The sequence below is a fragment of the Chiloscyllium plagiosum genome, chromosome 25, assembly GCF_004010195.1.
Source record: "Chiloscyllium plagiosum isolate BGI_BamShark_2017 chromosome 25, ASM401019v2, whole genome shotgun sequence".
Lineage (NCBI taxonomy): Eukaryota > Metazoa > Chordata > Chondrichthyes > Orectolobiformes > Hemiscylliidae > Chiloscyllium > Chiloscyllium plagiosum.
In genome coordinates this window covers 43529780-43557614 of record NC_057734.1, presented here as the reverse complement: position 1 = coordinate 43557614, position 27835 = coordinate 43529780, and the positions used below count along the sequence as shown (strand labels likewise).

Below are 27835 nucleotides of genomic sequence, written 5' to 3'. Positions count from 1 at the left end.
AGGTGAATTGGCCATGCTAAATTGCCTGTAGTGTTAGGTTAAAAGGGGTAAATGTAGGGGTATGGGTGGGTTGCGCTTCGGCGGGTCGGTGTGGACTTGTTGGGCCGAAGGGCCTGTTTCCACACTGTAAGTAATCTAATCAAATACTTAACTACAGAAGCAATCATCCCAACACCCACAAACGGAGCTGCATCATGACATTATTTCAATGAGCCACAACACACGGCAGCACCCAGGAACTACAAACAGCTGGAAAAAAAACTATACAGTGTATTCAGGAAAAATGGATACCCAATCAACACAGTCCATTGATTTCTCAACAACAAACCCAACAACAACATCAGACACAATGTGCCCAGAAACTCTAGCCTGTTACCTTACATCAAAGACATCTCTGAAATGGCTTCCAGACTGCTCAGACCTCTTGGCATCGTGGTAGCCCACAAACCCACCAATATACTTAAACAGCAGCTAATGAACCTAAAGGACCCTATACAAACAACCAGCAAAACGAATGTCATTTACAAAATACCATACAAGGACTATAACAAACACTACATTGGACAAACAGGCAGAAAACTAGCAACCAGGATACCTGAATATCATCTAGCCACCAAAAGACATGACCCATATCACTAGTATCCTTGCATACAGACGATCAAGGACACTACTTTGACTGGGACAACACATCCATCGTAGGACAAGCCAAACAGGAACATGTATGAGAATTCCTACAGGCCTGGCATTCTAATCAGAACTTCATCAATAAACGCATCGATTTGCACCCCATCTATCATCCTCTGAGAAAAAGAACTGGAAATGACATCTCCCACCTTAAGAAGCCAAGACACATAAATAGAAAGTGGGACATAACACCAGCGCTTCACCAAAAGTTCTCATGGATGATGTTACCTAGGCATGGCATTGAAACATCTGAAAACAAACCTTCCAGCTCAGTGAGCAAACTTACAACCTGAGGGATATATGCGCTCACCAAAAGAATTTGGAGAGAAGTTTGTCAGAGGTCTTGCCAGAGTTTGGGAAACAATTATGTTAGTTTGATCGATCCAGTTGACAATAATAATACATGTATAAATCTGAAAGGGAAGTAAAGAGGAAGTTAACTTTCTGCTCTCTATTCCACTGGGGTTGGATCTTTAAAGTGAAGCCCATAGAAGCTTCAAAATCTTCATTGTTTAACTTCCCTCTTTGCTCATTTATCAATGAGTTCGGCACTGGTACTCAGTACACTGATGTAGAGACCTTTGAAAAAAAAATATTCTTTGTGAGACTTTTGTTCAGAACTTAAGTTTCCCCAAAACTTAAACAATGATATCATTCTTTGCGAAATTGTTAATGCTCAGCAATACAATCACTAGCTGGAGAATAAATATATCTCTAACTGTTTTGAATCATGTGATTACTCTCAAGATGAGCTATTGATTTGTCAAACTTAGAACATAGACTTGTACAGCAAAGGAACAGGCCCTTTGGGCTATGATGTTGTGCTGAACATGATGCCAAATTAAACTACTCCCTTCTGCCTGCCCTTGGTCCATATCTCTCTATTCCTTGCATATTCATGTGCTTATCCAAAAGACCCTTAAACATCCCCATTGTGTCAGCCTCCATTCACCACCCTTGGCAGTGTGTTCCAGACTCCTACCACTCTCTGGCAAGACCTCTGACAAACTTCTCTCCAAATTCTTTTGATGAACGCATATATCCCTCAGGTTGTAAGTTTGCTCGCTGAGCTGGAAGGCTTGTTTTCAGACGTTTCGAGCCATGACTAGGTAACATTATCCGTGAGAACTTCTGATGAAGCGCTGGTGTTATGTTCCACTTTCTATTTATGTGTCTTGGCTTCTTAAACTTGCCCCTCACATCTCCTTTGAACTTTACCCCTCTCACCTTAAACGCAAAGCCCCCTAATTTTAGATTTCAACTCTGGGAAAAAGAATTTGACCGTCAACCCTTTCTATGCATCACATAGTTTTATCGGCTTCTATCAGGTCTCCCCTCAGCTTCTGCCACTCCAGGGAAAACAACCTGAGTTTTTCTAGCCTCTCCTTATAGCTCTAATCCAGGCAGCATCCTGATAAAACCCTTCTGCACCTTCTCCAAAGCCTCCACATCCTTCCTGTGATGTGGTATCTGGAATTGAACGCAATAATCTGAGTGTGGCCTAATCAAAGTTCTATAAAACTGCCTTGCTCTATCTCCAATCATCCTTCCATTTCCCCCTCCCTTTTAAAAGCAACACCAATTCTCTTTTTAAGGTATCTCTGAATTTATTTCCACCCCTTTTTCAGGCAATGCATTCCAAACCATAACAACTCTGTTCTGTCCTGGTTAATTACATTCCTGAACAAGGTTGTGAAAGCAGTTTTCAATCTAGCTGTATTAATATTTTCCCATTGTCTCACTACCTGTAAAATGGACGCCTTAGCTTCTTTCAATACTTTGTGATACGTATTATCAAACCTGAAGGATTTATTTGTTTTAAACCTTTTAACCCTGTTGAGGACTTTAGATTGAAGACTTAAGTTTTAGGATGACGGGTGCTGTAAGTGTTCTTCTTTGTGAATGTTTTAAGACAAGAGTTCTTCAGAGTTGGAACTATTTCAAGCACACCCTGAGTTTTAAGCTACATAATTGATTCTTACAATGATCTCATACTTATTAGCCGGCCTCCACACTATTGCAGAAATGAAAGTGTTCTATTATACTGTAGTATTTCACTTCAACAGAAACACATTTTCCTCGATCATTATTCTTTTTATTTCAGTTGGAATTTGTAAAGTTTGATCTTGCTAATGTGAGGAATGGATTTGCATGATCCATATTTTTTTTGTTGAAATCTTGTTGGAACTCCTTTTCCAATTGATTAGTTTTAATGATTCCCTCATTAATCAGGCATTCTGGTCTTTATATAAGCTCATCTCAAGGACTATTGTGGTGCGGTGGTATTGTCCCCTACCTCTGGTTCAGGAGGTCTGGGTGTAAGTGCCACCTTTCAAAGCTATTGGGTTCAATCATAGAATCCCTACAGTGTTGAAGCAGGCCATTCAGCCTATCAAGTCCACACCGACCCTCCAAAAAGCATCACATCCAGATCCACCTCACCCCGTTACCCTGCAAATGTCATGGCTAACCCATCCAGCCTGAACATACCTGGACACTGTGGGGCAATTTAGCATGGCCAATCCACCTAACTTGCACATCTTTGGACTGTGGGAGGAATCCGGAGCACCCAGGGGAAACCCATACAGACATGGGGAGAATATGCAAACTCCACACAGTCACCCGAGGGTGGAATTGAACCCAGGTCCCTGGCTCTGTGAGGCAGCAGTGCTAACCACGGAGCCATCGTGTGGCCAAATCTCACCATTGTAGAAGGTCTAATTTGAATTTAATTAAAAATCTGGAATCAAGTGTTACATGGGGAGGCCATGAAGTAGCGTTACTGGATAGGCATTCCAGAACCCCTGTGGACATGGGTTCAAATCCCACCATCCCAGGTAATGACATTTGAATTCAATAATGAAGCTGGTGTAATGGCATCAATGTAATTGCTGCCAAGTGCAGTAAAAACCCTTCTGGGAAAGAAATCTCTTGTCCTACATGTGACTCCAGACCCACAGCAATGTAGCTGACTCTTAGGTGTACTGTAGGAAGTTAGAGGTGGATAATAAATGCTGGCCTGACCAGTGACACCAGCATCACATGAATTAATTTTTAAAAATGTAATTTCCACATAGCTTCTCTGGGATTTCTCCATTGCTTCATGGTACTGGCTGTTTCTCTAGAGCGTTTTACTAATCCTCCACTGAGGGTGCAGCAGACGTTCAGAACATTCCTGGCAGAAATTCCACCCCAAGGTATTTTTATCCACTTACTAGACAGGTTATAGCAGTGTGTCCCGTATACATTCATGGATTATGCCTCTATCTTTACAAAGTATGCTATCAGTATAAATGTACATTTAATCTATGTGCACGCACATGTATATATTTTTGTGTTGCACCTTTATCTGATTTATTCAGATGGATTATTTGATCTATGTCTTATTTTCAGATGCAGTTTGTTTTCTTCCACGATATTCTCCTTCAATCTTGACACCATCTAGTATTGTTTCCTGTTATTAATATTCCTTTGCAACTCAATCACTTGGTCAATGACAGCTGCAAACATGCGAAACGAAAGGCAGTTTGTATTACACCAAGTAATGATTTGCCTGTGAGGAATTATAGATGTACTCAGTGATGGGCAGTCTGTTTGTCCTTGCATGAGGTCTATTAGATTTCAAGCCCTGTGCAACCTTCTCAGTTAATCTGTGATCATTTACCCACTTGTACATAGGCCTTGAAGACCTGCATTTTAGTATTCCAAAGTCTCCAAAATGTGTTTTTCTTTCCTTATGGAAGACGTTCAGAAAATCTCCATTTCTGCTTCTGATTCTAACTGGAGTGTCTCACTGGTGATATTATTGATGAAACTTTTGAGCACATTGTTACCTTCAAAGTTTGAACGATGGTGACCTGTGAGAGATGGTTGGTTGAACAGGATGAAGATTGAGTGAGTTTAGGATGGTTGGGCGTTGTTCAGAGAATGTGAAAATTAAAAGAATACAAAGTAATGTCATTAAAATGTATAGGGTTTCTTAAGGGGCTTGACAGGGTAAATATTAAGAGGATGTTTCTCCTCATGGGAGAGATTAGGACCACAGGGAATAGTCTCAGAATAAAGGGTGCCATTTTAAGACTGAGAGGAGGAGGAATTTCTACTCTCAGAGGATTGTGAGTCTTTGGAACCTCTTGCCACAGGGAGTTGTGGAGACAGAGTCCTTGTGTATATTTAAGGCTGAGATAGATAGATTCTTGATCAGTAGGTGAAATAACTGCAGAGGCTGGTCTCCCATCACCAAATCACCTTTATTCACATGTGCACATATACTGCCTGTGGCCAGCCAGCACAGAGTCAGTCCTTAACTGAGGAGATTTTAACCTCCTGTTTTTTTCTAAACATAAACCCCCACACTACCACCAAACATTGGTAGTACAATCCCCTGGTTATATTTTTTTCCTGTTTATTTATTTATTTCAACAATACAGTTTACGAACAATTAACATTAACAGCTGTACACAGAGAAACAGCAACTTACAAGGGAGAGGGGCTGCAAAGCCAGGCTCAACCAGGGAAATGAGCACAAACCTGAAATCCCACCTTCAGTCATCACAAAAGAAGCAGTAACAAATACACACAAGACAGTCCAATCAGATTAAAAAACAGTGCATAGAATGCAGACCCAGCCCCCCCCAAGCCCTGCGCCCCCAGCAACCAGCAAGCCACCCACCCATCCATCCCTCCCACCTTCCAGCCACTCTGAGGCAGCCTGCCCCATAACCCTTCCAACTCTTGGTCCACCCTGACACACCTTCTGGTCACCTCTAGGACAGCCCATCCTGCTTCCCTAATCCCCTCAGGACAACACGATCAGGATGGCCTACCCACCTTCTGGCTTTCCTAACCGCCCTTCACACCTTCTGGCCACCTCTAGGACAGCCCACCCCAGTTCGTGCCCGGGGTGACAGCGCTGAGGACGGCCTACCCACCTTCTAGCTCTCAGTCTACCTCTACATACCATCTGGCTCTCACCCACCCCGATTTATCATCTGGCCTGTGGACTGCCCTGACACACCTTCCTGTCACCTGTAGGACAGCCCGTCCCCTTCCCTGGGACAACGGTGCACAGTGCAGCCCACAAGCCTTCTGGATCTCGGCCTGCCCCTACCCACCTTCTGGCTCTTGGCCGCTCTGACACACCTTCCCACCACCTCAAGGACAGCCCGTCCCAATTACCCCTTTTCGGGATGACAGCGCTCAGAATGGCCTACCCACCTTCCAGCTGTCGGGGCGACTAGCATCAGGGTGGCCTGCACACCTTCCCCTGGTTATTTTTTTCCTTTTTTTTCTTCAGCGAAAGACACAAGGTGTACAAATCTTTATTCAATTTCCACCGCCAGGAAGAAAAGAAGCTCCCAAGTGGCCAGTGACAAACACTGCCCTTCACATCAAAGGGCAATGCTGTGTGATCAAACAGTGAAGGGGAGGGCAGGGACTAAATCAAAATAGATTTGGAGGGGGAAATAATGCACTCCACTCCCCGCGGCACCCACCTCTCCCTGAACAACTCCAGGGTGTTGGTGGACACCGCGTGCTCCTTCTCCAAGGACACCCGGGCTCTAATGTAACCGCGGAAGAGGGGCAGGCAGTCGGCCCTAACGACCCCCTCCACGGCCCGTTGCCTGGACCTGTTGATGGCCAGTTTGGCCAGGCCCAGGAGCAGACCCACAAGGAGGACCTTCAGACCTGCCCTCCCTCCTCCGTACCGGGTGCCTGAAGATCAGGAGCGTGGGACTGAAGTGCAACCGAAAACAGAGAAGGAGGTTTCTTCCCCTGGTTATTTTTTTTTTTGAAGATAGGAAAACACCAGGGTGGCCAGTGACAAACACTGCCCTTCACATCAAAGGGCAGTGAACTCCTCTGTAAATTTTTTTTTATTTAACCCCCACACTACCACCTAAGTGCGGTAGTGCTTATTTTATCCCCAGCACCCATGGTGTGTGTGTGCAGGTGTGAGACACAGTGAAAGACACAAAATGCACGAATCTTTATTCAAATTCCACCACCAGGAAGATAGGAAAACACCCGGGTGGCCAGTGACAAACACTGCCCTTCACATCAAAGGGCAGTGCTGTGTGATCAAAACAGTGAAGGGAAGGGTAGGGACTAAATCAAAATAGAGTTGGAGGGGGAAATAATGCAATCCACTCCCTGCGGCGCCCACCTCTCCCTGAACAACTCCAGGGTGTTGGTGGACACCGCATGCTCCTTCTCCAAGGACACCCGGGCTCTAACGTAGCTGCGGAAGAGGGGCAGGCAGTTGGCCCTAACGACCCCCTCCACGGCCCGCTGCCTGGACCTGTTCGGCCAGGCCCAGGAGCAGACCCACGAGGAGGTCTTCAGAGCTGCCCTCCCTCCTCCGTACCGGGTGCCTGAAGATCAGGAACGTGGGACTGAAGTGCAACTGAAAACAGAGAAGGAGGTTTCTTCCCCTGGTTATATTGGTCAGCCAGGGCTTCCTGATTGGCCAAGGTTACCAACTCCAATCAAGGATCTTGACATCAATGGGATCTGCCTGGTTCCAATCACTACACAAGGGTGACAGGGAAAGGGGTGGAAAGTGAGGAGTATCAGATCCTATTGAATTACAGGACAGGTTCAAGGGCTAACACCGTACTCCTGCTCTTGTTTCTGCTGGGCCTGTCCTGACCTCCACCCTTCAAATATAATTGTTAAAGCTCAGCAAACAGCAGTTGGGCAATGTTTGAGGATTTGAGGATGCTCAGACTCAGTTCTTCCCTGTATAAATTTAGGTACATGGATGGAGTCACACATCAATCACTGGCCTTTCACCCCAGAATCCTGCTTCTAATCTGACTCAGGATCAATGACAACCTTGTCTGCATTGGAACAAAGGGACAGGAGGAGACTACTCAGCCCCTTGATCATTGTGATCATGGCTAATCTGCAGCCTACTTCTATTTACCCACATTCATACCATTTCTCTTCATACTGTTGGATAAGAAAAATACACTAAAGATTTACAATAGTTGATCCTATTTGCAAATGAGAGTTCCAGTTTACTGACACACGTTCCATTGAATAGTTGAACTATTTCCTAATTTCACTTTGAGGCACTGGTTCTAATTTTTAGACCATGCTTCCTGATCCTGGCTGAATTTGCAGAAAGTAGCTCCGCCTGAGAGTTACTCCACAGCTACTAGTTAGTTTGAGCTGTAGGCTTGGGCATTGGAAGAGAGTAGTTCGTGGAATATGTTAGTCTTACAGTTGCATGTTTAGCTAAATTTATTTGATCCCAGAACACCCACTGCTGATTGGGTGGGAGGGTTTAATTACCCTTAGTGGACAGTCAGGGTTGTCTTCTCCTACTATATGTAGTTCTGGATATCTGGTTGGGTTTGTGAGAGCATGCAGCAGTCTTTATGTCTTTCAAGTTAATAATTTAAATTTAGTTTGAATGTTAAGTGCAGTATGTAACGTTCAGTTTCTATAGCAAGGTGAGTAAGATTGAATGCGAGAAGATATTAAACATGTTCTTTTGTAACATAACTGAATTGAGAAAAGCTTTCATCAATTTATTAGACATATTGTTGTGTCAAAGTTTGTTGCGTGAATGGGGTGATGTAAATACAGGGTGCTGAATATGGAGATCTCTCACTCTATCACAATCTGCTGAGAATCATAAATGAAAAGCTGCTGACATGCTGTAGGGAGTTTATTTCATTTATCACTGTTTCTGACAATCCTACTGCTTACTCTCAAATTCATCTCCATAGGCCGATGGATGGAGAGAAAAATGATGGCATTCGGTATCTGTTGTATTTTTGCTCATTTGTATTGAAAACACTAACGGAGGGAGAGAGAAAGAACTGACTGGACAGAAGAGGAGCATCTGGAGCAAAAGCAGGCTGACTGCTCACTCCCATTACTGTAACTGGAGCCTTGCTGAGAACAAACCAGCTGCTGAATCTAACTACAAAGGCAATCACCATAGTGTCTCTTAAATATTGAATTGGGCTGTATCGGATTTTGAGACATGCAAGGTGCTATTTAAATGTTAGATTGGTGTGATAGTGTTGTCACAGACAGCGGATTTTCATGATTTCAATGGACATGATCATCTGGTTGGGTTTGATAATCAGTTGGACAATCTCCTTCACCTTTTTACAGCCCAGGGAGCTGGGGATGGAAATCCCAAATTCTTTCTTTCTTAATTCCTCTGCCCAGTTTGCTGCTGATCATTGCTTCTGCAGTTCATGAGGTTGGTCTTCATCTCTCCATGCTTCATGCTCACTGCCTTTATTCCTGATGAAGGGCTTTTGCCCGAAACGTCGATTTTGAAGCTCCTTGGATGCTCCCTGACCTGCTGTGCTCTTCCAGAATCTGGTCTTCAGCCATTGCCCCACCATGTACTCCAACTCTGCATTCTTCAATGTTCTTCCTGTGACCTCTCTGATGCTGCCGCTGCTGCCCCAGGGAGAGACATTCCACTTGGGATGGGCATTCTCGGTATATCTTAGCCTGTATTTGAGTGGTGGGTTCGGGAGATGGTGAAATAAGCAAGAACCTGTGCTTTTTAATAGCACATGTTGTTAGTTTCTTTGAGTTCTTTCACGTTCCATAGATGCATGTACTTTATTTGTTCCTGTAACAGAGCATGGGCTCCTCATGCTGTTGGATATAGTTTACCTTGGGCAAGTAGCTGGTTCTAATTAGGTGTATGCCCTGTTAGCAATTACGTCACCCACTGATTCCATGCTCCTTGTCTTATAAAATGGCAAACAAATGTATCCCTCGGACAAAGTCAAGCAAATTAACAGCAGAAACAGAGTAATTCATGCCAGCTTCTTAAATACGTTAATACACAAATCACAATAATATAATTTTTATTCCTATTTATTCATGGGATGGCAGCATCATTGGCTCGGCCAATATTCATTGTCCATCTCTAATTGCCCAGAAGGCAGTTAAGAGTCAACCACATTGCTGTGGGTCCCGAGTTACATGTAGGTCTGACCAGACAAAAATGACCATTTCCTTCCTTAAAGGATATTAGTGACCCAGATGGGTTTTTCCTGACAATCGACTATAGATTCATGGTCCTCACTAGATTCTTAATTCCAGATTTTTATTGTCATTAAGTTCAAGTGCCACCATCTGCCACTGGCAATATTCAGATGTAGGTCCCCAGTATATTACCTGGGTGTCTGGATTAACAGCCCAGCGATAATCCTTTCCAGGCCATTGCCTCCCCTAAATAGGCTTGCACAGGTAATACATCTAGAGTATAGTCTATATGTATACTCCTGAAGTAAAAATATGAGGAGACAGTAAGTGATTGGGATTAATTGATAATTCTTTTGAAGAGGCAATACTGGTAAGAAAGACTGAATGGCCAACTTACATACCGGAAGGTTTTAAAAATTACTATATGGTCCAGAGCTTAACTTGTGACCAGGCCGTGGATTTGCTGAATGTTTCAGTAGTGGACACAGTGATCAGCCCTGTTTAAAAGCATTCCTTAAATGTGAGGTGCATTGAGGATGCAGCAGGCATGCAGAAAGTGACTGTAAATTAAGACACAATGAGAAATGACACCACATGGGTGTGAGCTGTGAGCTTTATGGACACAAGAGACATTGAGGAGAAGATAAAGAGGAGAAAAGATGTCCTGTGTCCACAGGGAGGTGTTTCGGGAGGCCTCTCACAGGTGTAAAGCCACAGGACCTAGACACCACACGCCAGAAAATCCATTGACCTCACACAAGTAGCTGAGGTCACTGAATGCTACATCTGATCAGCTGCACTAACCTTCTATCCTGCTCAATTTACCACACACCCCCATCGCTCTTTCAATCAGAATGCATACCTGACATTCTCGTCCTCCAGCATACCCTCACACCCACATCTCACAGCTTGCACACTCTGCCAACTATTCAGCCATGACAAATTCCTCAAACATACAGTGAGCAACGCTCACTGACACACTTCACTCGGTCTGGCTAGAAAAGGTGGCGCGCAACTGAGAAGGCAACAGGAACTAACTGGAGTGGGACAGACACAATGTGTAGCAGAGATGCTGCTGGGCACAACCAAAACCATTGCAGCTGGCAAGACCCCTGTACACAATGCTCCTTCTCTCATCGCACAGTTTACAAGCTGCAGATAGTTCAAATCTGTCTCACATCCCCACTACACTCTGAAAAGCACAACGTTAGCCTTTTCACTCTCTTCTTTCAGATACCCAGGAGGTGTCTCCTCGACACACAGTGGAAAAACACCATGGAGACAGCGGTGAGGAAGGTGGTCAGCTTTAAACTGGCAGATAACTGTTGACGCAGAATAATTAAAAGGATAGATTTGAGGCGGGATCTGTATGTGGTGAGACATTGGGTACAAGTGACCTGCTACTCAGTCAGGGGGCAAGATTTAGGTGCCAGTCTGAGTTCCACTGCAGTGGTGTAGGTGCCAGTCTGAGTTTGACTGCAGAGGTGCGTTTTGCTGGGAAACCTTCCAGCACTGATAGGAATGCCAGCATGTATACTTATATCCACCATTACAAAGCTGTTCACTGTGCCGTGTACTCATTCATTAGCTCCTTTTCCTCTGCTGCTTGCTGATTGGCTGGCACCAAGAGCTGAACATTGACAATGTGCCCTCTGGTGTCCTATGCGATGGCTTCAGAGTGATCCAGGCAATTGGGGGTCGGGGGGTACTGGGTTCAAGCAGCCTGTGGTCTGCATTATCGTATTTCAATGTGCAACCTGGTTTCCTCATTATCTGCAGGCTGTGCAGTTCTGAAGGGCTTGTGAGGGCCCTCTTGTGGCACAGTGGTAGTGTGTGGGATAGGAGGCCTGGCTTGATCCAGAGTTGTAGAATAACAACTATGAATAGGTTTATTAGGAAGTAAATCGGTGTGAGCCCAGAGTGTGAACAGGCAGGGCCACAAGGGGGAAGGTAGGGGAGGGTGTGGCATTGGTTGAGAGGTAGGGGTGGGGGGTGAGGGTGAGGGCCAGGAGTTGCAACACTGCATTGAAAGCTCTGAATTCTGTCTCAGATTCACCACCATCAACCGAAAGAGAATTCTTCTGCCTTTCTAGGATAACAGAGCTCTCTTCCTCACCTCCTCCAATTGCTGCCCCCCTCTCTACACGCATGTTCTGCTACTCAGTCCTTCACTTTCCCAGACCCTCGGCTCCAATAGATCTCTGAATAGCCAGCCAGACTGCCTCCGTCGAATCCAATGAGCAGCTGGCATTGTTTCAGAGTTGAAAGAGTAGCATCTCTTGAGGAGGAAGGAGTCAATAGGAAGGAGTCACCATGCAGCCCCAGCTTCTGAAATTCTGCTCTTTCCACCATAATGTTGTCTATCAATGAGAAGGGGTGGAGATTGGTGAGACTTCAGGGGGACAGGCATCAAGATGTACCAGGAGAATGGCCGGAATGGAGGGGTTGAGTTATGAAGAGAGTTTGGATCAACTGGGACAGTCTTCACTGGAATGTAGGATGTTGCGAGGTGAGCTTATTAAGGTCTATAAAATCATAAGGGCCATAGATAAGGTGAATGACAGGTGCCTTTTCACTGGAGTTGGGGGATTTTAAAACTAGGGGGCATATTTTTAAAGTGCGGGGGAAACATATTAAAGGGGCAACGTTTTTACACAGAGAGTGATTCGTGGTGGAATGAACTTCCAGAGGAAGTGATAGATGCAGGTACAGTTAGAAGTCATTTGGATAAGTACATGAATAGGAAATGTTTGGAGGGATATGGGCAGGCAGGCGGTGCTAGTTTAGTTTGGGAACATAGTCAACATGGATTGGTTGTACCGAAGGGTTTGTTTCCATGCTGTATGATTTTATGATTCGAAGCATTCTATCTGGAGATTGTAAGAATGTCCAGTGTATTTCAGGGCCTGTCTATTAAGGGCTGTATTAAAACCTCCTGGGAGCAAAGAGAACAAATGAAGCTAATGCTGTCTAATTGACAGAAGACTCTGAAGATTTACGATCATTGCTTCTGAGCAATCAATGGTTGGCCATTTTGAAACTCTTACATGGGATGTAGTTATCACTGGCAAGGCCTTCATTTGTTGCCCATTCTTAATTGGCTTTCTAGACCACTGCAGACATCAGTTAAGAGTCACAAGTAGCCAAGGTCAATATATTCCTTCCCTAAAGTGAAGCAGATGGATGAATAAAGTTAGTGTACATTTCGATGGCACAGTATTTGCAGGGTGTGCTGACACCTCCCAGCGTCTTATTTTAGCACGTCTCGTGCTTTTAATTAATTCCTCAGCAGCCACAGAAACTGTAGCTTATCTCACTGTCTTCAGAGACTCCAATTGGGTCATTTTTCTCCAAACTCAAAGCACTTATTTGCATAACTTCCGGCAAAACTCTCAGGAAGACATGAATCTGGACAAACGCAGCACATTTGCATGTGAATGGGTGACTTGGCTCATCTAGCATTCACACAGCTGATGTCCATTTGAACAACAGACACAATATTGTGCAGATTGCTGCCGGGGCCATGGGCCATGATACTCTCCAGGAAGTCCTCTCTCGATTCCGAGGGAGTGCAAATCCTTCAGGCGGAGATCCTGCATATACTGGCATTTTCTCCATTTGGCTCCCAAAGCTATGTCGGGACAGCGAGAGAATTTCCGGACCAGCTATTTGAAAGTGGCTGTTAATTACTAAAGGGCTTTAACAGAATTAAATAATCTGACTTGCTACCCATGTCCTGTCTGAGTCTGCTTAATGCACCATTTGCATGCATGTTGGAATAAGGGGTGTCATCTTTTATAGGGGTCTCAGTAATGTGAGCTACAGCGAGATGCTGTGGTGGAATCGGGTGTTAAGTGCAACAAAGCCCACCTGGATACTGAGATTATCCCACTCCATCTATTCACAGGTGGCATAGCGAGATGCCTGCCAGGAAATGGTGAGATATCAATTGAAGGGGATTAACAGTAGTCAACCCTTCTTTCTGACCAAACAAACTAAAAATTGGGGAAAACTTGATGGGGAGATCAGAGCATGGAACTGGGGGAATTCAATGCCCACTTGCTGCCAACAACCTCTATCTTGGGCACTGGGCAGCAACTGCCATCACACACATCCATCGTCTGTGGACAGAGGCATCTGGGCATCTCCAAACCCATTGCAACCATCCTGTCACCTTCCTCATGCACTGGCAACCTGCTCACAAGACATAGGCATACATTGCAGGGCACAGCAGCATTGCGAAGCTGCAGTGAGGAGCACTTTGCGTGGAAGAGCAGAATGTTCCAGACTGCACCTCACGGCTGCTTCTTCCTTCACACTCACTTATTTTGTGCCTATCTGCATGGCTTCCAACATGTAGGCCTTGTGTTGTATTGCATTGACTTGCCATGCCAGGTCATGCCTGTTAGCAAACTAACCATTAACTGCCATCTTTGCTGTTCAAAGGGGGCTTTTAGGTGCAGACACATAGAATGTCCTGGGGGGAGGGGGAGGGGTCAGGTTGGGGGTGGGGGGGAACATGGGGATGATCTTGCTGGATAGGGCACTGAGACATCAATCTGAAATCGACAGCATGTGCCAGCTGCCTGTGTAGCAAATGCACTCCTCTTCATTCAACCACATAGACTGGGCAGAAACTGCTGGAGCTGGGCCTCATTCAAGTCAAGAGAGATGTTGCTGTCTGTTGAGGAGTATGTATACTGCAGTGACAAGCACAATTCACATACAAACCAGGGACTAACATCTCTGAATTGTTGGATTAGAATTTTTTTAAAAGTAAAAGACCAGTGCTAAGGCGCTTTTGTGGGGCAGTAGTAATGTCCGTACCTCTGAGCCAGGGGTCACAGAGATAATGTCCATAGGTCTTAGCCAGGAGCTCCAGTGGTAGCATCCATACCTCCGAGCTGGGGAGTCAGGTTAAATTCCCACCTGCTCCAGAGGTGAGCACTAACATCTCAGAACAGGCAGATTAGGAAAATATAAACAGGGCTTCAGCTGGATGAAAGCCAACCACAATTGATGCAGCTCCCAAGGGTTCTGTGTGAGTGTTCCATCATAATCAAAGTACTGAACACAGTGTGAGTTTCAGTGATTGAAGTGAGTATAGGTTGGGCATCCCTCAGCCAGCACAACTCCTTCTGCAGGGGACTAAACCTGCTGACACCCAGTGCAAACCTGTCTCCCACTTTCCAATTTTGAAAGGCACAGCATGGCAGGATGATGTGGCACATTCTGTCTGGACAATACTTCCAAACTCATGAATGGTCCAAGCAGAGGAACCACATCTTCAGCAGCCCTTTACTCTGCTCTACCATGGCGCAGGATGGGCATCGTTCAACCTGTGCTCTGCATCAGTCTGTGCCTGGCCCTCACTTGCAGGTCTGTGATCTAAGAGACTCTTTCAGTCCTTCTGCACCCGACAGTAGGTCCTTTTGACTGAGTGTGATGGAGCTTGCTGCTGGTCACTGTGGTGGCCTACCAGACACAGTGAAAATGAAGGCCCAAGTAGCAGAGGAGCAGCCGGGAAGGGATGGTGAGATGTATAGGCTACCCAGAGGTTCCCAACCCAGACTAATTTGCTAATCTGCCTGTTCTGAGATGTTAGTGCTCACCTCTGACCTGAGTGAGCTGCAGCGCGATGCATGCCCTGGGACCCGGTGCCAGATACTACAGTGGGACCTGAGGGCTACAGCAGTGGGAGGCCACAGTTTGCAATACGGGCGGCACGGTGGCACAGTGGTTAGCACTGCTGCCTCACAGCGCCAGAGACCCGGGTTCAATTCCCGACTCAGGCGACTGACTGTGTGGAGTTTGCACGTTCTCCCCGTGTCTGCGTGGGTTTCCTCCGGGTGCTCCGGTTTCCTCCCACAGTCCAAAGATGTGCAGGTTAGGTGAATTGGCCATGCTAAATTGCCCTTAGTGTTAGGTAATAAGGGGTAAATGTAGGGGTATGGGTGGGTTGCGCTTCGGCGGGTCGGTGTGGACTTGTTGGGTCGAAGGGCCTGTTTCCACACTGTAAGTAATCTAATCTAAAAAAAAAAAAATAAAAAATAAACTAGCTCCTTTCAGGGAGTGATGGCTGCCCGGGTGTATGATCTCTCAGTCATGCTTCCACTAGTGCATCAGGACAATGCCTGATTCCATCCGTGCAAGGTCACATCAGTTCAGTTCACTCCCCTAAGACAAGGTTCCACACTGCAGCCCTGGTCAGGAGGATTCAGGAACATAGCTGGCTTCCCCAGGTGTAGGATACCATCAACCAGACACACACGACACTGACAGACCCAAGTCACAAAGCTGCAGAATTCACCATCATTTCTTTCCTTGCATGTTCAGGCAATCTGTCATCACTGTTACCACTTCCTGGAAGTGTGTGCCCACTACCCCGTGACGCCAACATCCTGGAGCACTCTCATGTATCTGCTGGGTTTGAGAGACTGACTGCCTTTCAAGGCTGGTTACTGGGACAAGGCTACTCCCCGTGACCATGGCTCATGACACATTTGTGTAAGCCCTGATTGATGCAGAGCACAGGTTGAATGATGCCCATCCGGCGCCATGGTGGAGCAGAGTAAAGGGCTGCTGAAGATATGGTTCCTCTGCTTGGACCATTCATGAGTTTGGAAGTATTGTCCAGACAGAATGTGCCACATCATCCTGCCATGCTGTGCCTTTCACAATTAGAGCAGGCAATGCAGCGATGTGCTGGATACTGAGGAACTGGGGAAACAGGAGCAGTCTTCCGAGGAGAGGAGGAGGAGGACGGCAAAGACATCAGAGGAAGCTGTCATTGTCCACAACTGAGCACAGTTGTGGCGGGTGTTACATCCAGACAGAACCTCACTGACCCCCTAGATGAGAGCTGGCTGGAGCAGTCAATTGTTGACTCCAAAGTAATCTTTGGTTGTTGTGTTAAAATCTGGTTTGCATGGCAGAGACAATCTCAAGTGCTCAATGAGTTGTGTAACAGTGCAATGTCGATTACAACAGGGTGTTGCGCTTTGAGTTTGAAAGACAACTTATAATGATATTTAAAACAAACATTGTTATTCACTGGTCTAGTGGTTCTATAAGGTGTCCCAGTGACCTCTTAGTCAGCACTTGGCGATCAGCAGACTATCAAAGCAACATGGCATCAATAGCTCTCTCAGGAAGCATGAAAAAATGGGGCGGGGGGGGGCAAGGGGCCTGAAGCTTAAAATGAGGCTTTGCTTGAACAGGAGCCAATTTAGACAGGCAAACGCATGGTAATAGATAACAGTACTTAGTATGCGTAAGGGCACAGGCAGCTTAATTTTGAATGACCTCAAGTAGGTAGAATGGCAGTTGTATTGAGACAAGCAGCAAAGTTGAGTCTTTGGTATCTCATTTGCACATTTCAATACTCTTCAAGATGATAAAAAAAACGTAAAATACAATTAGACATATTAACAGGGAAAGTGCTAGGGTCACCTGGTAGATCTGTTAGCATCTGAATGCCAAAGCAGAGGCTACAGTACTGGGTAGGAATATTCCATCAGATAGGGGATTACATTTTATAGAAGCAAGTGTTAATCATGACCCCACTGCTTTCCTTCATCATGTGACATGTCCCATAGCAACCACCCCACAGCAACCAACCCCTGGAATGTGCAGTTAACCACCACTTACATATAACTGAATAGAGAATTCCAAGCTCATTTCATCTGGATTGCAATTTCTGGTTGAAGGTCTTCCTGGAGATTTTGTCTCATGAACTCCTGTCTCCCATTGCCCCTGCCTCCACACTCCTAGTCTTGGCTGTTCAATATGTTGCCTGACAGCGCTAGGGACCTGGTTTCAATTCCACCTTTGGGAACTGCCTATGCGGAGTTTGCACATTTTCCCCCATCTGTGTGGGTTTCCTCTAAAGAACAAATAACAAAGAAAGCACAGGAACAGGTCCTTCGATCCTCTATCTAAACTCATCACCTATTTTCTAAGGATCTGTATCCCTCTGCTCCCTGCTCATTCATGTATCTGTCAAGATACACCTTAAATGACACTGTCGTGCCCACCTCTACCACGTCCGCTGGCAACACATTCCAAGCACCCACCACTCTCTGTGTAAAGAACTTTGCACACATATCTCCCTTAAATTTTTCTCCTCTCACCTTGAACTTGTGACCCCTAGTAATTGAATCTCTCATTCTGGGAAAAAGCTTCTTGCTATCTATCCTGTCTATACCTCTCATGATTTTGTAGACCTCAGTCATGTCCATCCTCAACCTCGGTATTTCTAATGAAAATTATCTTAATTTACTCAACCTCTCTTCATAGTTAGTGCCATCCACACTAGGCAACATCCTGGTGAACCTCCTCTGCACCCTCTCCAAAGCATCCACATCCTCCTGGTAATGTAGCGAGCAGAACTGTACGCAGTATTCCAAGTATGTCCGAACCAAAGTCTGATACGACTATGACATGACTTGCCAATTCTTGTACTCAATATCCCCTCTGATGAAGGAAAGCATGCTGAGTGCCTTCTTGACCACTCTATTGACCTGCATTGCCACCTTCAGGGTACAATGGACCTGACCACCCAGATTTTTCTGTACATCAATTTTCCCCAGAGTTTATCCATTTACCATCTAGTTCACTCTTGAACGGGATCTTTCAAAATGCATCACCTCGCTTTTGCCAGATTGAACTCCATCTGCCATTTCTCCGCCCAACTCTCCAATCTATCTACATTCTGCTGCAGTCTCTGACAGTCCCCTTCACTATCTGCTGTCCACCAACCTTAGTGTAATCTTCAAACATAATAGTCCAACCACCTATACCTTCCTCCAGATCATTTATGTATATCACAAACAACAGTAGTCGCAATATGGATCTCTGTGGAACACCACTGTCACAGTTCTCCATTTTGAGAAACTCCCTTCCACTACTACTCTTTGTCTCCTGCTGCCTAGCCAGTTCACTATCCATCTAGCTGGTACACCCTGACCCCATGAGACTCCACTTTCTCCATCAGCCTACCATGGGGAATCTTATCAAATGCCTTACTGAAGTCCATGTATATGACATCTACAGCCCTTCCCTCATCAACCAACTTTGTCACTTACTCAAAGAATTCTATTAAGTTGGTAAGACATGACCTTCCCTGCACAAAACCATGCTGCCTATCACTGATAAGCCCATTTTCTTCCAAATGTAAATAGATCCTATACCTCAGTATCTTCTCCAGCATCTTCCCTACCATTGACATCAGGCCCATCTGTCTATAGTTACCTGGATTTCTCTAGGTGCTCTAGTTTCCTCCCACAGTCCAACAATGTGCAGATTAGGTGGATTGGCCATGAGAAATGCATGGTTACAGGGAAAGGAAGAGGGGTTTGGTCTGTATAGGATGGTCTTCAGAGGGTTGGTGTGGTCTTGATGGGCCGAATGGCCTGCTTCCACACTGTAGGGATTCTATGATTCCATATCCACCTCCTGGTTCACTGCTTTCTGAGGTTAATTGGGAACCACAAAAAAAACTCTTCAATGCTCAAGTGGATGATTTAATTGTTGGAATACAGATCTTAATCCACAATTATTTCAAAAGCATAAGCTTTCAGAAAGCCTTTGCCCCATCAGCGATATAAAGAAAAAACAAGAGTATATAAAAAATGGTACACACATGGTTCTTGTGATCACCACTGTAGGTTTTCTCCAGGGTTTCCCGCTACCACTTCCAGGAGATCGCTTTTCTATTCCAGGGGACTCCAGGCCCATCCTGGAGAGTTGGCAACCACATGTGAAAACCCTGCACGAGCTGGCTATATCGAACACAGAAGTTAAAGACTTATGCCTAGTCTAAAGGTCTGCCCATCAGCACGCTTCCTGCACTCTCTTCACGGTGGTGCCAACTCCACAGATAACTCCTGCAGTGATGATAAGGAGTCAAATACTTCATAGCCACAGCCCCACACACTATGCTGCAGTCTAACAGATACAATGGTGGGACTCATAGTCATTTGGTAGCATCAGCACTATTTAACACCATTGGTGCCAACCTCCATACACATTACAGTGCCAATTATTTCACCTACGGCATGGTACAACATGGTATCAAAGCCACGTTCTTGAACAAAGAAAAGAGAAAGACAGCCCTGCATTTATACTCTTTTTTGTTAATGACCATTTGAAAGCACTTACAGCCAATGAAATACTTCTTTAAAACTGTTGTCACTGTTGCAGTCGGGAACTCAGCAGTTCTGAGTAAAGGTCAGTGGACCCGAAACGTTAACTCTGATTTCTCTCCACACATGCTGCCAGCCCCGTTTAGGTTTTCCAGCAATTTCTGTTTTTGTTTCAGCAGCTAATTTGCCTTCAGCAAACTCTCACATGACGCGATCGTTTAGTTTTGTCATGTTGCCTGAGGGACACATATTGAGCAGAATATCAGGAATAACTTTGCGGGTCTTCTTCGAAACATAGCCATGGGATCTGTGCCACACATTAAGTTACAGGCAATCCCTGATTTACACATATCTGTCTTACATATGCTTGTATTTATGAATGAGATCTCATATCAGGCTGTATTAATATTCATTTTAAAGATCCAACATGTGAATGTTTCCTTGTACTTACAATTGTACTGTGTTGTGTTCCAACTTAGTTTACAAATCAGATTTATGATTGGAGGGATATGGGCTGGGCACTGGCAGGTGGGACTAGATTGGGTTGGGTTATCTGGTCGGCATGGACGGGTTGGACCAAAGGGTCTGTTTCCATGCTGTACATCTCTATGACTCTATGCTGTTGGAGATAATATAATAGCATGGACAGAGGAACAGCTGACTAGTAGAAGGTGGAGAACTGGCATAAGGGAGATATTTTTGGATTATCCCAATAAAAGATTGGAAGGCTAGTGGGTGAAAATTTGGATGGAATAAAATGTGCGGAAATGTGGGGTTAAAGGAAGTGGTTGACGCTATTACAATTGTAACATTTAAAAGGTATCTGGATGGGTATATGGGTTTGGAGGGATATGGGCCAGATGCCAGCAAGTGGGACTAGATTAGGTTGGGATATCTGGTCACGATGAGTGAGTTGGACCGAAGAATCTGTTTCCATGCTGTACATCTCTAAGATTCTATGACCCTATGCACTTTGACATGAAGGGTAGAGAGCTGAATATTATTTAAAAGGAGAAAGTCTTCAGAAAACTACAGGGCTGAGGGATTTGGGAATCCTCATCTATGAATCTCAAAAACGAATCATCCACGTTCAGCGAGAAATAGGAAGGCAAATGACGTGTTTGCTTCGATTTCAAAGAGACTGGATTTTCACAATAGGGAGGTTTTGCTAAAACTATACAGCACACTAGTCAGACCACAATGGGAATACTGTGCACAGTTGGGCTTTTTATTGATGGTAAGATATACTGGCATTGGGGGCACACCAGAGAAGGTTCACTAGGCAGATATAAAGGGATTGGCTTATGAGGAGACATTGAGTCATTTGGGCCTGTGCTCTGATTGGTGGGCAGCTTCTGCAGTGCCAACGGTGTCAGAAGAGAATGGTGAACTGAAGGAAGTTCACACAGAGGTGCCATGGACATTGGAGATAGTGGGTCTTGACAGCAGAGGGATTGAGCACTGTATGGAACGGTTGGGTGGTGGGATAGGTGGACAAGGTGGTGTGTTTTCAAGGCCAGGCAGATAGGCACAAAGGGGAGGGCTTATGGTTTTAGGGCATGCACAATACTCCCATGTCGTCCAACAAAGCAACACCCCCTTCCTTCCTGTCCTTGCACCAACTTTGTTGAGAAAACGGCCTTCATGTTCTTGCCTACTTTCAACTCCCAGCAGCAAGTGGCAGTGGAGGTGGATTAATTAATTTCCACAGAATTGGGTCTTACCCATGACTGACCCCTCACTGTTATAGGGACCATTTCAGGGTTTGGTACAATGGGGTGAGCCAGCCACCTGATCTATTTTATAAAGATTAATGAGATCCCATTTTGAAGAAGAACAGGCAAACTATTCCTAATATTTATCCCTCAATCAACATCACCAGAATAAATGATCTGGTCACTTAACACACTGCTCATCCACTGAATACATTGCAATAGGGTTAGAGGTAAGGTTACACTACTACCCCCTTCCACAGTGAGTCGACAAAATACAATTACTTTCACGCATTGAAATGCCAGCATCCACTGACTGCTCCAAATTCACAGACACCCCACAGGTACAGCTCATAGCATTAAACTCCTAAACACTTGTCTGTCATTGATAATGGGGCATGGCATTAGAAAAGGTACAGCAGGTCAGGCAGCATCCAACAAGCAAAAGAGTCACCTTTTTGGTCAGGATCTGAAACTCTGATTTCTCCAGCATCTGCAGTCCCCATTGTCTCCTTGTTGTCAGTTCTGAACACGCTTGGCCATTTCAGTAACTTCCTATGACACAACATTGTTTATACAGCTCTCTGAAATCTGTGTAATCCTGTACATCAGGCTACGAGAGATATTCTAGCTGTATCCATTCTTCAAATGCTCTCAAACTGTCTCTTTTTTGAATTTTCAGCAGTGTTTCCTGTTCAAACCATGTTCTAATGATTTCATTCATATTCAATATATCCTCAAGATTTTCAGTGTTCCTCTCACCCAACCGGTCTCCGTAGTTATCACTGTTTGTCGAACATCTTTGCTCATGTTTCATATATCATGGGCAGTGCATTGAGTACAGGAGTTGGGACATTATGTTGCAGCTGTATAGGACATTGGTTAGGCCGCTTTTGGAATACAACATTGAGTTCTGGTCTCCCTGCTACCGGAAAGATGTTATTAAATTCGAAAGAGTGCATAAAAGATTTACAGGAAGTTTGCAATGATGGAGGGTTTGAACTGCAGGGAGAGGCTGAATAGGCTGGGGCTAATTTTCCTGGTGTGTCGAAGGCTGAGGGGTGACCTTACAAAGATTTATAAAACCATGAGGGACATGGATAGGGTGAATAGACAAGGTCTTTTCCTCAGGGTAGGGGAATTCAACCTAGAGGACTTAGGTTTAAATTGGGAAAGATTTAAAAGACGTGTAAGGGGTAGCTTTTTCACACAGAGGGTGATGCGTGTATGGAATGAGCTGCCAGAGGAAGTGGTGGGGGCTGGTACCGTTACAACATTTAAAAGGCACCTAGTTGGGTACATGAACAGGAAGGGTTTAGAGGGATATGGACCTAATGCTGGCAAATGAGAGTAGATTAATTTGCGATATATGGCATGGACAAGTTGGACCGAAGGGTCTGTTTCTGTGCTGTACATCTCTATGACTCTATATCCCTCTATATCCCTGTAATACAAGTCTAAGCAACATGAGACGCATAAACTGCCAAACGTACAGGTAGAGTAGCTTCTCCTTCCTTCAAACAGATACATGGTGCCACCTCAAAATGAAACAATAGCGCTAACCATTACCTGCCAATCATGCGTAATCTGACCCATTTTGCTCTTAAGAACCACCATCAATTTCAATTCACTGCAGGAAATGATGATGGGTCTGTGTTTAACCACGATCCTCAGACACTGATTATGCCCAAAGGAAAACAGGCTAGCAAGAGAAACAGAAATAAAACCAATGGTTCAATCGAAAACAAAAGCAAAATACTGGGATGCACAGACACTTGAATTAAAAGCAGAAGAAGCTGGAAATACACAACAGGTCAGGCAGCTCCTGTGGAGAGAGAAGCACAGTTAAACATTTCAGATCTGAGCTAGTTTTCTGAAGCTTTAATCTGTACTCCACCATGAGTAGAGCGTGAGCAAAGAAGGATAGTGAACCAACCACATTGCCAGGAGTCAAAAGTGGAGGTGGAAAGGTTGCAGATGACTCTTGAACTACAGAACTGTGGGCTCAATGGTAGCATGCTCAAATGGTTGCAGTTTCCCAGCCCCACTCTAGAGAATTGACCACAACATCCAGGATGACATTTCAGTGCATTACTGAGGGAGTGCTGTGCTGTCAGAGATGTTAAACATACAACCACTCTATGCAACAGTTCCAACAACACTTCGGCAGCTTGACACAATCCAGGATAAAGGAGTCCATTTGATTGGCACCCCATCTAACACCTTCAACACTCACTCTCTCCACCATTGATACTCAGTAGCAGCAGTGTGCACCTTCTCAAAGATGCACTGCAACAACTCACCAAGACTCCTGAGTCATCACCTTCCAAATCCATGACTTCTTCCACCTCGAATCACAAGGGCAGTAGATACATGGGAACGCCACTAATTGCAAGTTCCCCCCCAAGCCATTCACTATCCAGATTTGGACATATATCGCTATTCCTTCAATGTTGTTGGGTCAAAATCCTGGAACTCTCTCCCTCAAAGTGATATGGCTGTTCTTTCTCAACATGGCTTGCAGAGTTTCAAGACAACAGCCTGGCATGCCCTGCACAAGGGCAATTAGGGATGGGTAAGAGATACTGACCCAGCCAGCAATGCCCATATTTCATGAATGAATAGGGAAATGCAGCGTATAGACACATAAAGAAGGCTGTCTTGTGGCACAGTGGTAGTGTCCCTATCTCTGAGGCGGAAGGCAAAAGTTCAAGTCCCACCAGAAGTGTGTCTAAACTAGTTGTTAATAAAAATATCAAAAGTACTGTAGGAAACTATATTGGGATGTGAGTTGAATGTTTATGCTTTGGTTTCAGTTTAGCTATTGTGCAAAATAGTTTGGAAAGAATATGAATATTTCCTCTTTGTTACTGGTGTTTTTCTTAGGCTGTGACAAGTGGACATTCACTGGCCCAGCATGGATTGGTCATTATCATGGATTTGTCTGAACAGCCACATCTAACAAGCACGGGCCCTACAAACATGGCTTTCTTGTAACGACCTTCCATCTGACGTAGACAACACTCGGTGACTCGAAACAGCTGCTCATCAGCCACATCAAGATACAGCGGTTCTTTGTTCCTCAGTTTCTATAGCAACGCGCCAACCTTTTCGCTTGGCCCAGTCATGGGAGGATGTTTCTCTAAGCCAAAACCAGGTGACTACCCTTTCAAATGCTACATTAATTTCTCCTCATAATTAAGGAGGGTTCAATACATTTTGAATAATTCTGACTGAAGTATGTCAACATGCTGAGTGAGGGGGGAGCTCAGAGGAATTTTAAATCTCTTTCATCCATACTCATTGCAGCTTAGGGAGGCTTTGAAAACTTGTTTATCCCTGAGAGCACCAAATTTCCACAACAGCTTCCAACACAATCCTATTAAAAAAAACATTTCTCTCACTGATCATGAGAGCTCTCAATTTCTCAGTACGCTTAAAGCTGCACTGTGTTACTGACTTTATTTATTCAGCTTGATTCTCCACAAGAATAATCACACTCATCAAGACTAAAACCAATTTTGACACCTTTAAAAAGAAATCATTTGCAAAGTCAGAGAATCCCTACAGTGTGGAAGCAGGCTGCATTTGACCAATTGAGCCCATACTGACCCTCCAAAGAGCATCCCTCTACGTGCCCCCTACCCTACCTCTGTAACACTGCATTTCCCATGTCTAATAGGGCGATGCGGTGGCACAGTGGTTAGCACTGTTGCCTCACAGTGCTAGAGACCCAGGTTCAATTCCCGGCTCAGGCAACTGTCTGTGTGGAGTTTGCACATTCTCCCCATGTCTGTGTGGGTTTCCTCCTACAGTCCAAAAACGTGCAGGTTAGGTGAATTGGCCATGCTAAATTGTCCGTAGTTAGGTGAAGGGGTAAATGTAGGGGAATGGGTCTGGGTGGGTTGCTCTTTGGAGGGTCGGTGTGGACTTGTTGGGCCAAAGGGCCTGTTTCCACACTGTAAGTAATCTAATCTAATCCACCTAGCTTATATATTCCTGGACACTATGGGCAATTTAGCAAAGCAAATCTACACGTCTTGGGAGGAAACCCATGTACACACAAGGAGAATGTGCAAATTCCACATAGACAGTTACCCGAGAGTGGGATCAAACCCAGATCCCTGGTTCTATGAGGCAACAGCGATAGCTACACAGCCACTGTGCCACCCTGTTTTATTTCTGTGCAATATTCTGCATCCTTTATACTAAAATTATGAAAACTGATATAAGTTGGAGAGCTGGCTGGGTCAGATTTATTAATTTGGAAAGTTCAAGGATACAAACTAAGAAATTATTGCTGTCAGTATTATTGATTGGCTGCTCAATATGGTCATCTAACATTTCACGGTGCCAACCAATTTAAAATAAACAGATGAGTGTTTCGGTTAAAAGGGGAATGGTGGAATGTTTTGTGAATAGATAAAGCCCTCATCCACTTTCTAGGCTGCAGATATGCATACAATGTGCTGACCAGGTGGAATTACTGAACCAAGCAATGCAGGCGAGAAGTTTTAATATCAGTAAAACACAAAATGCCCAGCTTATAGAATCATAGAGTTATACTGCATGGAAACAGACCCTTCGGTCCAGCCAGTCCATGCCGACCATAATCTCAAAATAAACTAGTCTCACTTGTCTGCATTTGGCCCATATCCCTCTTAACCCTTCCTAATCATGTACTTATCTAAATGCCTTTTAAACTTTGTAACTGTACCCGCATCTACCATTTCCTCTGGCACTTCATTCCATACACGAACCACCCTCTGTGTAAAACAAATTGTTCCTTGTGTCTTTTCTAAACCTTCTCCTCTCACCTTAAAAATATGCTCCTTAGTCTTGAAATCCCCCACCCTAGGGAAAGGACACCTGCCATTCACCTTATCTATACCCCTCATAGAGTCATAGAGTCATCCACAATGGAAACAGACCCTTCGGTCCAACTCGTCCATGCTGACCAAATATCCTAAATTAATCTGCCATTTGCCAGCATTTGGCCCATATCCCTCTAAACCTTTCCTATTCATATACCCATTGTCATTATTTTATAACCATCTGTAATGTCACCCCTTAACCTCCTGCACTCTGGTGAAAAAAGTCCCAGACTATCCAGCCTCTCATTACAACTCAAACCCTCAATTCCCAGCCACCACCGAGAAAATTCTTTCTGAACCTGATATGGAGTGATAAACGCATCAAATGGTGTTGTATTAATCTTCACAAATGTCAAAGGTGGTGGTGAAGGTATCGGGTACTGCAATTAATATTAGCACTTATGGATGAGACATCCTACTTATGACTCTTAATTGCACTTAATTCCAGATCTGTTACCTGATTATGCTGGTCCTTATGTGAAGTAAAGCTAGTGGGGAATGAATCAAAATCACATCAGGATCCTTTCTAGCTGGACCATTTTCTCCTCAGGTTCTGCTGGACATGCAGAAGAAGGTTGGGAAATTCCCCAGCAGAATTTCAGGACCATTGTGCAGTGAGAGATGTAGACCCGATCAATATGATTCTGTACCTAGGTTTCTTTGTACCTAAGATGGCCCCATAACTGGTGACTTATAAGCTTTTCTTTGTACTCATCTGAGTATATGTGACAATAAACCCATTCAGTTCAATGTATATGTTTTAGAACAAGATCTAGATACAATATCCTTACTTCTCTTCATTTGTGTACTGTGACTGGAAGCCACTGTCCACTCAGGCTCACAAACTGAACTGTTTATGCACTAAGTTTGGGGCCAGGTTCAAGTGCTGACAGTGGAAGACTTAGGAGTTATTGCTTGGTCCAGTAATGGTGTTGATTCAGCACTGGAAGCAAAATTAAGCTGGAGTCACTCATTCATTATCTAGGTGCCTACTAAAGTGCAAAGGAAGGAGAGCTACTCAGCAAAAGCAGAGAATCTCGAACAAGGTACTTTGTGTATTATGAGTTACTTATTGTCACATATAGCTAGAAAAATACCATGAAAAGTGTTTTATTGCCACAATCCAATGTCATTTTGAGTTACAAAAAGATGAAAAGAAATTACATAAATAGAGTTCATCCTCTGCTGCATCTGCTCCCAGGAGGACCAGTTCCAATACCGTACAACCAGATGGCCTCCCTCTTCAAAGACCGCAATTTCCCCCCAGACGTGATCGACGATGCTCTCCACCGCATCTCCTCCACTTCCCGCGCCTCCGCCCTTGAGCCCCGCCCCTCCAATCGCCACTAGGACAGAACCCCACTGGTCCTCACCTACCACCCCACCAACCTCCATATACATCGTATCATCCGTTGTCATTTCCGCCACCTCCAAACGGACCCCACCACCA

General features: G+C 44.7%; 1 protein-coding gene across 6 annotated transcripts in view; it reads left to right on the top strand.

Moving 5' to 3' along the window:
• LOC122562798 (apoptosis-inducing factor 3) overlaps positions 1-27835 on the top strand; it is a 138469-nt gene that overhangs the window by 19205 nt on the left and 91429 nt on the right. For all 6 annotated transcript variants that reach the window (XM_043716018.1, XM_043716017.1, XM_043716022.1 and 3 more), the window contains one exon: positions 24398-24668. In XM_043716018.1, the coding sequence (XP_043571953.1) occupies positions 24638-24668 (31 nt within the window). In that variant the 5' untranslated portion in view covers positions 24398-24637. The remainder of the gene's footprint in view (positions 1-24397; positions 24669-27835) is intronic.